The sequence below is a fragment of the Acanthaster planci genome, linkage group LG04 (assembly GCF_054643075.1).
Source record: "Acanthaster planci isolate LZ-2023a linkage group LG04, COTS_SCS, whole genome shotgun sequence".
Lineage (NCBI taxonomy): Eukaryota > Metazoa > Echinodermata > Asteroidea > Valvatida > Acanthasteridae > Acanthaster > Acanthaster planci.
The window spans coordinates 10355600-10370205 of NC_141780.1; the positions used below are offsets into that span (position 1 = coordinate 10355600).

Here is a 14606-nt window from a genome sequence, read left to right on the forward strand (position 1 = left end):
CCCCAGGCAACTATAGCAACCCATCCATCCAGTGTACTTTGTTTTCTAAGAAAGTGTTATTCTAAAATTAGCGCATAAGACATTCAAACTGAAACTGTTCATATCTCAAATGCATCATGTACCACATTAGCTGTTGTTGCAATGAAGCAACAAAATATACTGTCACAGCATGCAGTTCCCCCAAAGCTCTAGCTTATAGTAGTGCCACTTAACTCTGAACAAGAAAATACAATACAGGCATGGATTGTGTTGCTTTCACCATTATCTTGAGGAATATTTGGATTTTTTAAAATTGCAAATTAACAACGCATAGTGTTCTTCACTGGCTAAAATACTTTTAGCAGGGTGGCAGGCAATCCCAATCTGAATATTAAAATGCATACTCTTCACACTCTTTCCACAGAGTGTGGTAAACTTCAATCGCGATTACATAAACTATAGAAAAATCTGACGACGCAAATTAAAAGCCATGACTACGGGGCTATCCTGTTTGCATGCAGGTTGCCCATGCATGTGAAATTCTTTCTTGACCAATAGGCAGTAGTTAATTGCCAAAGTGCGCATGCACGCTCAGGTTGAGACAGCTGCATGAGTGTAAATGGCCTCTCAGAATGGCGTCTTATAGGATATGTCTATTAAGACAACAAAATGGAGTGGAAGGGTAGCCTGGTAGGAAAAACGGCAGGGTGGTAAAACTTTGCGAGGGGGGGTAACATTCTGGCTGCGTGGCCCTCCTGGCTTAAACCACTCACGATAAGCACTGGTAAAATGGCTACTGATCCACATAAACGGCATCGTACCGCACTGCATCGTAGTAATCTAATTACTGTTTGGGTAAAAATTATTCAGCTTGCGGAAAGCGGTTTGATCTGTAGAGAAATCCAAAGTTGGCTTACTGGAAAAGGATGTATAAACCATTCTTATCGTGGCAGCTCTTATCCCTCATAGAATTCAGTGGCCCTAATAAGATCCGCCACTAGAGGGATGCAGTGTAATTTCAAGTTGTAGACGCAAAAAATAAACAAGGGTCTCGACAGAAGCTTGCAGTTTCAATAATGTATTGTACATCTTCCACTTCAAGATTAGTAGTGACCATTGTAACGAAGCTCAGTCCAGACAGAGATTCAGTATACACAAGTTCAAATGATTATCTCCAACAAAGCTTAGTCTTTGCAGTATGGGTTACGCAGCTCCAGAGAGACGAGTAGAGTATTACATTAACTTGCAAGGCTCTGTGAAAACTGCAATAAACCCAAGTACACATGTGTTGTTATACGTGTAACAAGGCAAGAATTATCATGTACATGTATAAGAATCCAGTGTTTTCTTATGAAAAAACTAATCCAAGACTGAAGCTCTTAAAAACACTACAAAGTTATCATATCAGTAATTCTCATTATTAAACAATACTTCCATGCTTCTTCTGAGATTAAGGCCTTCCAAACAAACAGGAAAGACATGTTTATTGCTCATTCATTTTGGATGATTTGGTGACCAATATGTATCATGCAACAAAAATGACTGTTACAACATGTGCTTTTAGAAAAGGTAAACTCCAGTAGATCAACAGAGGGCACACTACAGGTTTTCCAGGGGCTGCAGTTATAATTCTCTTAAGGGAATAAGGGAACTTTTCACTCAGGAAAAGTGATAAGGTTTGCTATTGTTCAGGCAGAAAAGCCCATTCTTACAAAGTGACCCATAGACATCATCCAAAGAACTCTTCACAGTAACCAAGCAACATCAAAAATTTGAGAAAAACTTGGACAAAACCCGGTCATTGGTTTTCTGCATAGCACGAGGGAACTTGACTTGGTTGGTCAAGATTGGGGCAAAATACTGCAAGATATTTGTTAAGAGAACCAAATAAAAAGTCTGAAATATGTTTCTCAGAAAACAATATTTTTGAAACATTACTGGCAAATCAACAGTCTCAGAAACCCTGTGAATTTATCATCATTCAGAGATAAACTTTTAAAAATGTCAGAGCAGGGAGAGGATTTTAAAAACCTAGGGCGAAACATCCCAGCAACTCAGTTCTGCATTGGAGGTCTGTTTTCCTTCGCCCAAGGTCCATGTGTGGGGTAGAAATTCTCGGAAAGGGAGAACGAAGCTGATGTTTTTGTCAGACCAACAGAACAGACATTTTCACGGACACAATTCTAAAAGATGGAATGAAGTCCTTCCTTGATAAATATTATCTAAATGGTAACCACATTGGTGCAGGCTAATGACCCTGAAACAAAGAGTCGTTTAAGATTTGACTACATTGCAGAAGAGTGCTCTGTCCGGCTGTGGGCTTTTCAGTCAGTGAAGCTCCAAAATTTCGATTAATTAAATGTTGCAAGGTTTACAAACTAAACATTGTAAAAACGCTGGGCAATTTTTGGCCAAAGTTTGGAACTTGGTGAATCACTTTACAGTTGTGTAAATATATTATTTAACTGCAATGTTTTTCTCCTCTAATATGGGCAAACTTGTCTGATTGCTAAACATTTCCAGCAACAATTAAAAGTCTTATTAATAAGATTTACTATATTTGATGGTTACCCCTACCAAGGTACTTTTGTAATGTCGGGCCAATCAGTGCTTCCATTCCTTCATTTCCAGTACCTTGTTTATGATTGATTTATGAACAAAAACGAACGAGGGAGGGAAAAAATGAAAAGCCAAGAAAAAGGAATTAAGATGAATACAAGTCTTATTGGTGTTTCATTTCCCGCACTAACTAACAGATGAGTTTATTTCCTAATGTCAGTGAAAAAGACCAGCAAAGTGGAGCTACCTATGATATCTTTGAAAACATCTGCAAATTGCCTGCAAATGCTAGTTGAATTCAGGAGAAAAAATGATTTTCTCCAATGTTAGACACAAATAAAGACAGGGTCAGCCCCCGTGAAACTAATTATGGCAATTTGCTTTAGGAGAAATAACCACTTCCTGCCGGGAACTCCGGGATCGGAGACGTATGGTTTATATGGCGTGGTCGGGGTCTCCGAACTGGGACAAAGGAAACAGGGCCCTGTAACAAAAGACCGTACTCCAAACAAAAGACCAGGCTGCTGGGCATTACCGACATTTTTCACTCTCAAAAGTGGTGATAATCCAGCCTTGTTTTGAAATCGTATACCAGGGTTTGGGGCATTGAGAGCAAGTGGATTACCACCGGGGACAAAAGCGCTCCACCACCGCAGCGATGAGCCACACAGTACCGCTGCACACTAATTTGGCCCCTATTGAAAAGAGGTCAGCAGTGCACTAAGCCAGGTTTGTGAACAAAAGATACCGCACAATCTGGGCTCTGTTTACAAGGCTGCTGGACTGGCTGAAATACTCGGGCGTCAATGAAGGTCACCTGTCAACTTAGAGTAGTGCCTAAAGATTACTTGGTGCTGCTATAAACGATGAATTTTTGAAGATTGATGATGAATTTTTGAAGGATTTTGAAAACTGAAAAAATGATAGTCATGCCGGCCCAGCATCATCAGCATTGAAAAATGCCCCGGCATGAAGTGGATAACAAGAAGGTTGCAAAGACCAGCCAATAAACTTTTGTGTAAAATCAAAAAAAGAACAAAAGGAAGGCCATGGGAAAATTTTGATTTGTAGATGCTCTGTGATGTTTTTTTCTGCCTCTTGGTGCAATCATTGGCCATATTTTCTTGCAATATGCATATTTTTACTTTAAGTGTTTCTTTTTATTTTTATTCTATTTGTTTGCTTCAGTTGCAAGTTGTTGAAATGGTTACATAAACCCATAAAAGAATAAATATATCAGGTATGTTGATAAAAGTTAGAAATGAAAATAAAAAATGCTTACCGAAACACAGACTGGACAAGCATGAATCAACTTTGAATCAACAATATAACTTAAGGGATAAAACAGAATATATAAACAACAGGACATAGAAACAATTCCATAAGGCTAGAAAAAAAAAATTAGTTTGCAAACTTTCTAAAGTTGGGTAAATAAAAATCATGCTCTTAGGAGATGAAAAATGCAATATAAAACGGAAAAATGACTAAGAATTGTATTAAAGTTAAGCAACAGCAACAATTTTAACAATGCACATGTATAAATCCATGAATATGTATAAAAGAATGCACATCACATGTCCAAGGTTCTGGATTTTTTCAAGTGCGGACTTAGTTGTTGTTGCCTGCCTGCCTACGGTGTATTCCATTCACGTCTATTTCTGCTATTTCGTATCTTGAGGATCGGTCTTCTCAAAGATTGTATCCTAGAGTCAAAGCCTCTTTGGGCAATTATGCATTTGTGTTGCAATAACATTTCAGTGAGTTTTAATTCCCCAAATTGTTTGAAAGCTTGTACAAAACTGTGCACACAGAGTACGTAAAAACTGTGTAGGCAGGGCCCAACTTTGTGCACCCTACGCCAGTTGTGACAAAGCCCGCTACCGGTGAAAGTGTAAAAATATTTATCTCATTTCAAATTGCGGTAAAATGTGTGCTACGATGGGTTCTAGTGGAGATTCTTAGTAATTACTACTTCTCATACAGTAACGGCTGTAAAGAGTCCCACTGACCAAAAAAATGAATAACCGGTTGGCCTCAGGATGTTGTTTACACTCAAGGCTTGCACTTTGAGCTGCACCAGCCACACAATCTGTATTTTCTACACATATACATGTACTGTACATTAGATTCAGTTGCATGGATTACAGGGGTCCAGTACTGTTCGGTGCTGGAAAGTACATGCAAAGTTTGGCCTGGCAGTCACATCGGTAGAGAAAGAAGCAACAGAAAAATCTAGCCTGTTGATTGCAAAAAAGTTGCACATGAAATTTGGCATGTTTAACCAAAATAGTGCCAATTTGCCCAAAACCAGAGATATCACACCCTTGAATATATTTGGGGATGGGTTTTGAGCAAGTTTGTTTTTACAGAATCATTTTGTCATTTTTTCGTTAAGTACATGTAGATACTACCGACATGAACAGCTTTATCAATTGTGCTGGGCACATTTATAAATGATCCTATTAGACAGAGTTAGTAATTCATTCAGTTTAAGTGATGACAAATTTACAGTTGTGCATTCTCACACAGGACATCAAATTATTTCTGTTCAGAACAGTGCGCTAACCTTACATATCTAGTGTGGACTTGTGAACAAAAGATGTCCACACGATACAGGAAAGGAAGACGTCCTGTGGACTTACACATATGTCCATAGGACGTTTCTCCTTCTATGAAAAAGACGTTTAGAGGCATTTTAAGGGTAGGGGTTATCTGTCATATTGGAAGAGGAATAGTCAAGGAAACCTTTTACAAAAAGCCAGCTGAAAAAAGTGTTCCCAGTTCAAGAAAAAAATGAGTATTTTCACTGAGTTTTCTTAACTGCACGAAAAGAAAGGAATGTCCACACTAGGTATGTAAGGTAAGTGTGGGTGGGTTTTTCCGTATGTTGCTTTGAATTGACCAATGAATAAGTGAATTTGATACCAGTTTGCTTACCGCTTATTTGTGTATCATGTCCAGTTAAGTCAGTCAGGGCAAAACAATGGTGAACAATTGCTTTCCTGTTCCTAGAATTCCCCGTTCCTCCCCACTCTGGCTCTGACCTTGAGTTGCTTTCAAAAAGAAGGATGATGGGACTGCAATGCAGTGAATAATAATAGATGCATGCTACATGTACATTTACATATGTAGTGATGGGGTAGGAATTCTCGAGCCGACTTGTCCCACACGAGGGGGAGGAATTTGTGAGTATTATAAATATGTAACCTTGCAAATCCTCCATATCGTTACACCATTTCTACACACTTTTCCCCAAGGAACTCAGTTTGTCTCTTGGATGCATGAAGGAACAATGCAAAGTACTACACTTCATAGTGTGCTCAAACTCAGCGATGTTTCACATTTCAGGATTGGAGTAGATGTACCCCTCATAAAGAAAGCACGCTTTGGAGTTGTACATGAATCAGTTTGTAAACACCTACAGCCTTGTCATTTGACACTGGAAACGGACTCAACAACTGATATCACGAAGGAAACAATGCTTCAGAAGGTAAGCTAAATTAATAATTTAAATTAGCTTTTATGGAGCAGTGGTACCCAAAATGTACAAGGAAAGAAAACAAACTGGATGGTTTGACATGGTTATTATTTGAGGTTCAGGAGTCCTTTCCCCCTCTCTACCCTTAACCCCTTCACCTCGGGATGTTTTTACGGCAACCTACCTGGCTGCTGGGTTTATTTTTCCAATTTTGCTAACGGCAACTGCAGATGCCTACATTGGCCACCAGGCCTATCTGCCAAGTTTGCTTGGTCACACACTGCACACAGCCTGGCTCTGTGTAGTCATGAACCCTGCTGGGATATTTGGATTCCATTCAACAAAATACCAGGGACCCAGCACTTGCCTTGCCTACGCGACAACACCAACTACCCAAGGACGCTTGGCCACAGCGGAGAGTGCAGTGCCCGCTAAGTCATACGGTCTATGCTTGCTTTTAGTGGGCACCGTGGCTCGTGTGCCCGCTTCCCAGTAGTCCATGCATGCCGAGCATCAATGCCCAGCCCCAACTTGAACATTGAGTGTGCTTCACAAGTTTTTATTTCAGCTAATACCCAGTGAAGACTTCCCATAAAATTTCCCTAATGTTTTTATTTTCCGCAAAGTTTGCTTATAATTTTCTTGCACATTTCTAAGTTTATTTGGCAAGTTCTATTCAAATCCCCTTTCCGTATATAATGGTATATATAAACAGCCCCTTCTAAGTTTGAACCTTCCCATGAAAACTATCTTTCCAAACTAATCCTCCCCGTAATTATAAAATAAACAGACACAAGAAAAACACAATTTTCTCACTTTTCTTCTTCTCTGTACGACTTGTCATTTCTTTTTTTCTCTCCTCATATGTACAATCACTTTATCTTCAATTTTATATAAAAAAGGAACCTTTCAGTAAAAACTTAGCCAAAAAAAAAAAAAAAAAGAGAGTAGTTGCACTACACGATGTCTTCAAATAAGTGGAAACTGTTGTAAAAAAGTTAGCCAAAAAAAGGAAAGAAAATAGAGAGCAGTTGCATTACACGATGTCTTGACACAGGAGAAAATTCTTGTGAAAAAGTTTGCCAAAATTGTACACGATTAAGTAATTGATTCAAGTATAATAAACCTTGAAGGATTTGCCTCAAAATTCATGTACTATTTCTTGGAATACAGGAAACTTTACATAAATAAGCAGTTGATTCAAGTGTGATAAACCTGGAAACAAGGAACAGCGCAAAATGACACTTCACAAATTTCACACATCACTTTAGTCTCTTTTCTTTTGCCATTTCTATAACAAACATCACACCATCTGTAGAATGTAGCTTGTTTTCCAGTTTGGGGAATTTCTGCGGCAAAGTGCTTTCCTATCAGTCTACCTGGACCAGAAAGACGGGTTGGTCTACGCAAAGTGGAACTTGGCTAATTTCACACATCAATTTAGTCACTTTTCATTCACCGTTTCTAGAACAAACATAAAATATCATGAACTCTTTCATTTATGATGTCTTGGAATACAGGAAACTTTGCATAAATAAGCAACTGCTAAAGTGTGATATTCCTTGAAACAAGGAACAGCGCAAAGTGGCACTTCACAAATTTCACACATCACTTTAGTCTCCTTTCTTTTGCCATTTCTATAACAAACATCACACCATCTGCTAGAAATGTAGCTTGTTTTCCAGTTTGGGGAATTTCTACGGCAAAATGTTTTCCTATCAGTCTACCTGGACCAGGAAGACAGGTTGGTCTACCTCTAGATCGATACAATGGCAAATTTTGTGCTCTGGCAGAATTGATACACCTTTATGCCAAACCTCCCACACTTCTTGGGGTGGTACTACTTGAACGTCAGTCTCCCTTTGAATTTCCAAAGAGACTCGTCAGTAGTAATCTTGCTGGACGGAATGTAGACAGACTTGAACTTCTCGGTCAGTTCATTTATCACTGGACGAAGCTTGTAGAGTCGATCAGTCACATCTGCAAGCCTGTTATCGATGAAATGCAGATAGGCCAGCAAGTCCATAAACCTGTTGCGGGGCATGGTTTCAGGAAAAAACAGAGTCTGAAGTATTGAGTCTCTCATCCAGTAGGACTTCAAGTCGGATTTCGGAATCAGTCCCATGACTATCATCATGGACAGGAACACTGACATCTCATCTGGTGTTGTGTCAAACCAGCTTCGCATGTGACTTGGACTTGCTTCTGGTTGACTTCTCGGGTGTTCAGCGGCATAGTGGTTGGTCTCGTTGGCAATGTGCAACGTCAGCTCTGGGGTGAAAACCTACTCGAAGATCTCAAAGGAGTGCTGTTCTTGTCCAGTTCTTGTACTTGAACACCCGCTGTGCCTTGAAAGCCATGTCGGCTGGGGAAGTTGTCATCAGCTGTCCATTGAATGGACGAAGTCTTGACCTTCCATGCAGGCCTCGCTAATGGTGGTTGCCCGTTAGAATCGCTGTCACTAGTTACATTTTCTGAACTAAGTTCAGATTCTGACATGAAATCTGAACCACTAGTCGTGGTCAAAGTTTCCTCGTTGCTGGAAGACATTGTGTAATGCAACTGAAAGGCCGGGAAGCGGCCAAGCGAATATATACCCAGTGCCACAGAAAACGCTGCTTTCGACGAAACAAATAACTAATTACACTGAACAATGGCCCATCTATACCCTGAGTGCATGGTGCTGGTGTGCTGCCCACGTGTTCCCAGCCCAGTAGGGCCGTAAACAATGGCGCGAACACCATGTCAATGGCCTGTATTCATCATGCTCTGAGCCCACACAAAACGTGTTGCACAAGCCCTATCCACGGCTTCGAGCTCCGCTCCATGGAGATTACCCAGGGTATTCAATCAAAGACAAAGGGGTGTTTTGATGGAAAAAAAACATTTACCAAGTATCAGGGGATCAATGAACTCTCTAGGTTGCCCCAGATTTCCATTCAATGCAAAGGTCCCTACAGCTGCTTCCCGGTTATTAGACTTTCCTCCCGGTTTGCAAGCTGACTATTATGGAATATGGTCAACAGCTTTCCTATTCAAACTTTTCTCAGCTGCTTCTTTACACCCTCTTGCTCAGGAACTCACCTGAGCTATTCTCATTTCCTGTATTTATTCAGCATAACTGTTGTGTACACCAGCTTGTCCTAAATTGGTCCCCAAAGGCCTTTGCATCAGCTGCCCAAAGGACCTCCTGTTGAGCATCATCCTGGCCTTGGAACTAAAAAAGATGATATTGCTTAGTCACCATAACCTTTTTGCTATTTTATCTGCTGTTTGATTTCTTTCTTTACAACTGCTAATTCTGTACCAATTATTTCATCATCCATCTATTTATACCAAAATTCTTTAATGGCTCTACCCATCTGCTCAATTGTACTTGTAATTCCAGAGTTAGTAATAAAGCCAAGATTTAGAAAACATCAGTTGCAAATTGTGTTGCAAAATACTGCAAAATTGGTGAAATGTTGACCGTTGTTTGCTCACTGTAGATAAACGACTCATTCAAAAGTGATTATGCTACATCAAAATTTGATATCAAAAACATAATCTTTTGTGGGATGCAGATATACTCAGAAATAGCATGAGCATAATCAAGACAAACACACATCCAATTCAAATTCACAACTATAACATGGACACAAAACATAAGTGCTAGACACACTTCAGCAAATAATGTTCTAAATGCAGACATCATCAACCATTCATTATCGTTTCTCTTTCACAACAGTGATAGCCATCATTGCAGATAAGTTACATCATTCAGGACATCATTCACTGATCATTTCTGTTCCAGTATCATAATTTTCAGAATATACATGTAGGCTGCTTGGAGTATAAGCCGCACCGGCATCTTATCAGCATCTTGGTGCTGACAATACCAACCCTCAATCTTCAAGCAACGTGCAAATGAAGTTTGCAATTAAACCTAAACTTCCATAAGTCCTTGAAATTACCAAGCCTCCTGCGTTCACATTCCCCTGCCAAGCCTACATATGCAAATTTCCCATGTGCCTATTACAATTCACTGAAAAGACTTGATAATGCATCCTGCCCCTTGACCCTCCACAATGCACTGCAATCCCGCCGCCATGTTCGTCCTTCTTTTCTCAGCGCCTTTCGTTTACGGACATGTCTTTTATGGCATTTTCGAAGTTGCAAGTTCCATACCCTTTTGCGTTTGTGAATTTACTTGATTTCTGTTTATAAATAAAGAGTGATTTCTTATCTATCGGTAAGAATGGTTATTCTCGTATTTCGTATCTTGTATTTTGTATATTTTGTTGTTCTTTTCTGCCCCCTTTTGCTGTGCATTATCTACAGGTTTGGGTGTGGCCTACTGTAGTGTGTTGTGTATGGCCATTGAACAGGACTGGGCAGCCCTTTGTTCTCTGTGTGGTGCGTGCGTTCGAGTAATAATGGCCCAATGCTGTATGGGTCTGGCCGTGGAGTGGGTCTTGGCGGGCTGCCCTGCTTCTTTGTGGTGTGGTTTGCGCTATTCGATTAATGGCCTTGACCAGACCCAGTGGAATGAATAGGCCGGGGTTGAGCCAGCTATACGACAACACTACCAGACTTTTATCTACATGTACATGATTAGGTTGAGTGAGCTATGCCGCTACAATACCCTGATCACTGATGACCATTACCAGAATAGATCGGGCTGAGCGAGTGGTAACACAGCCCTTGATCACTGATGACCGCTTCGTACACCTACCGACTGGGTAGAGCGTGCTGGGCCACAACACTACCCTGGGTCATCGACACCCACTCCACATATTTACATATCGGGTTGAGTGAGCTATGCCACAACACTACCGTTGATCAAAGTGACCATAGAATGATGCGTGGTTCCTTCTCTATGCTGCGGGTACCGGGCATCGCTACCTACAGCATCCCCGGGTGACCATACCGACTGATGACCCAGCAGGGCTCGCGAGGCAACGGTCTGCTGTCTGCCCAGGGTCCCTCCCCCTTCTGCCAACCAGGCGGTGCTCGCTTGGAAGCCAGGCCAGTCAGCACCCTCCAAGCGGGCAACGGGTTCCACTGTGGTGGTTGACGCACTCCACTGCTTCTGCCACGGGTGAGTCCTGCAATTCAGCATGGTACTCAGCCTCCAGTTGCATCAGATGATGCCGTCCCCTTTGGATTGCTACGCCGCCGGGGCTTTCGTCTGCCATACCCCATCCGCAGCTCTTTTCTGCCGATGGCTTTGTCCATTGGCACTGCACTTGGGGCGAGTAAACTTATTCCCCTGTTCGCCGGGTTTGGGCGTTTGGCATTCACCCCCAGTTCCTATGCTCTGAAACCCTCTGCCGGTCTCCCTACTACCAACGCCTTCAGTGGAAGACATGTATTCACTGTTGTGGCTCACCAGTCTACACCGGGACGGCCTCACGCCTCCCTGGCTAGCCTACAACGACCGCCACACGCCAGGAACTACAGCTGTCAGACGAACCTCACAGCCGTTCACTCAAGCATGACTCGGAAGTTATAATGCCTCGGGTCGATTGGTCATTGTTTTCAGGGGTGGCCCCTTCAGAGGCACCTCCTACATGTAACTGCATATGGGCTCTTCACTGACCACTTTTTGGGCTACAGAACTGCATCATTGCCATAGTTCTCAAACGTCACTCATCATTGCAGCTTCTGGCTACTGGCTAGGTTATCCGCCCAGGGTGTTTCCGTCTCTCGCTTCGACCCAGCATGACCTGCATGCCAGACATACTGCCAGTGTTCTGGGTTTTTAGGTTTTTTCTTTGGGTTCTACGACCGGATTGCTGCACAAAGAAGCGTAAATGCAAGAAATTTCACTCTACACCTAGTCAAGATATTTCTTCATCGGGTTTGGTGACAGCAGTACCCCCTCTCGGAGACACTGTCCACTTTAGCCAGCCACCTTGAGTCAATCTCCACTCCCCCTGCGACTGCACTTTATCAGAATGTCCCGTGTGAGGATCTCATTCTGGATCCTCACCCGGATTTGTAGCTGACTCCACCTCTGACTTCAGATACAGTTTCATCTCCAGCTTCACACCCAGCCCTGTCGGTGTGTCTAATACACGACGGCGCCCATTTACACATGGTTTTTTAATTGAATTTATGCTTACTAAATTCATTCAATAGTAATAATAATAATTCTTCAACTTAACCTGGTTCTACTTATGACTCACATCTAACTCCACCCCTACCTTCACCTCTGCCTTAATCTGTCCACTGTTTGGGGCATCCACGCATGCAGGAACTACATTGTACATGTACACTCTACCGGGCCACCTTACGTCATTTGCTCGTGCGGCCCCTGGTGATGGTGAGTCTGGGTCACATATACCAAATCCTGACTGCAGCTTGAAAAATTGGTCATAGGCCTATCGCTACACTATGCATCAAACTGCCGGCTAGCACCCAAGACTCTCTTGCTGGGGCCAGCTAGGTGGGAAATAGAGAAATTTGCTCTCTGAGTGTCGCTTCACCTTTTTATGGAGCTGTCCCGGTGAATAAACGCGATACGATCAGCCTAATGTGTGTTTTATTCTGACCATACATGTAGGTCTTCTGTTCATTAATGCGTGTGGTAGATGTCATTGCCCTGCTTGCAGACCCATCGAGCCCTCTCATGTCTGAAACCTTGTCATCGGAGGCACTCAGGCGAGTAACAACCAACTGCGATCTCTAGACATGAGTTCCACACATGCGTTCTTCTGAAGTGGGCGTGTCCGAAGCTTAAATACTGTGACTGTTACGAGGTTTGACAAAAGTGTGCCTACTGGCCGTGCTCAGTTTTGTCAACGGTTTGGCACAGTTGCCTTTCACGAACGATTGTGATTAATGGCGCGCGTGACAATTTGGTTTGAATATACGTATTTGTAATTAGGTTTTTGTAACTTGAAACCATGCGAGAAGATATGATTCGTCTGCGACTGTGACATCACTATGTTAATGCACGCAGACATTTCCATGCGTAAAAAAATGAACTTCAAAGTACAATTTTGCAAACCGCATTTTTTACGGAGACGTTGTTGGGTTCTTGCTGTAGTTCAAGAGTTGATGTAAATTTTTAATATTGTCACTATCAAGCTAAAATTTTTTGTTGAGAAAGATTGCCCGATCTCGTTCGCCTATTTTGGATTTAGAAGGTCAAGTTCACGTATTGAACAAGAATCTTCACATCCATATACGTTTTACCGGTTTCGTGATGAAGCAAATATTTCAGTTTGTTTGGAGACTTTAAATAATGAATCACTCAAATAGATCAACCCATCTGAACTCAAAACATTCCAAAAAGATTTCCTGTTTTTTAAAGGTGTTTCACTTGTTTTGCACATCTATTTTTTCTCCTTTTTGCAACTCCAACTGCAACTTTGCAAATGTCGCTTGGGTAGCTTCAGATTTGCCAATCTGTTAAGACCAATGACAGATTGTTTCTAGACAGCAGTTACCAGTGAACATTAAGTTTTGAGAGTCTGAAAAGTCTTGGAAATAAGTACACTTACATGTAGATAAGAGAATAAATTAAATAATGTCTTGAACTGTCAATGATGACAATACAGAACCACCAGACATTAATTTACAAGGAAACAAGGGAGCTTTGACTGCAAGCAAAATTCAGTGTTTTGTTGATTTATTGAAAATGCCAATCGTGAATCAGTACAGAAAGTTTACACATCTCATTCTTTCTTTAACCACTTCATGCCGGGGCATTTTTCAATGCTGACGATGCTGGGTGGGCATGACTATCATTTTTTACGTTTTCAAAATCTTTCAAAAATTCATCATTTCATTTAACGGTCGTTTATAGCCGCACCAAGTAATCTTTAGGCACTACTCTAAGTTGACAGGTGACCTTCATTGACCGCCCGAGTATTTCAGCCAGGCCAGCAGCCTTGTAAACAGAGCCCAGATTGTGTGGTGTTGTATAACTGTCTTATGTTCACGAACCTAGCTTAGTGCACTGCTGACCTCTTTTCAATAGGGGCCAGATTAGCATGCAGCGGTGCTGTGTGGCTCATCGCTGCGGCGGTGGAGCGCTTTTGTCCCCGGTGGTAATCCGCTCGCTCTCAATGCCCCAAACCCTGGTATAGGGTTTCAAAAGAAGGCTGGATTATCACCACTTTTGAGAGTGAAAAATGTCGGTAATGCCCTGTAGCCTGGTCTTTTGTTCAGAGTACGGTCTTTTGTTACAGGGCCCTGTTTCCTTTGTCCGAGTTCGGAGACCCCGGCCACCCATATAAACCATACGTCTGCGATCCCTGAGTCCCTGGCAGGAAGCGGTTAAAGAAGTAAAGGCAGCTTTACCATTTCCTGCCGGGGACTCCGGAGAGCAGCAGTGCACTAAGCCAGGTTTGTGAACAAAAGACAGTTATACAACACTGCACAATTTGGGCTCTGTTTACAAGGCTGCAGGCCTGGCGTCAATGAAGGTCACCTGTCAACTTAGAGTAGTGCCTAAAGATTACTTGGTGCGGCTATAAACGACCGTTAAATGGAAATGATGAATTTTCGAAGGATTTTGAAAACGAAAAAAATGATAGTCATGCAGGCCCAGCATCATCAACATTAAAAAATGCACCGGCATGAAGTGGTTAAATGGTCC

The 14606-nt window shown here is 41.9% G+C and overlaps 1 protein-coding gene across 9 annotated transcripts in view; it reads left to right on the plus strand.

Annotated features, from left to right (window-relative positions):
- The window catches only part of LOC110988584 (uncharacterized), a 150181-nt gene that overhangs the window by 67604 nt on the left and 67971 nt on the right, over positions 1-14606 (plus strand). For all 9 annotated transcript variants that reach the window (XM_087135698.1, XM_087135699.1, XM_022252258.2 and 6 more), the window contains exon 4: positions 5887-6028. In XM_087135698.1, the coding sequence (XP_086991824.1) occupies positions 5887-6028 (142 nt within the window). The remainder of the gene's footprint in view (positions 1-5886; positions 6029-14606) is intronic.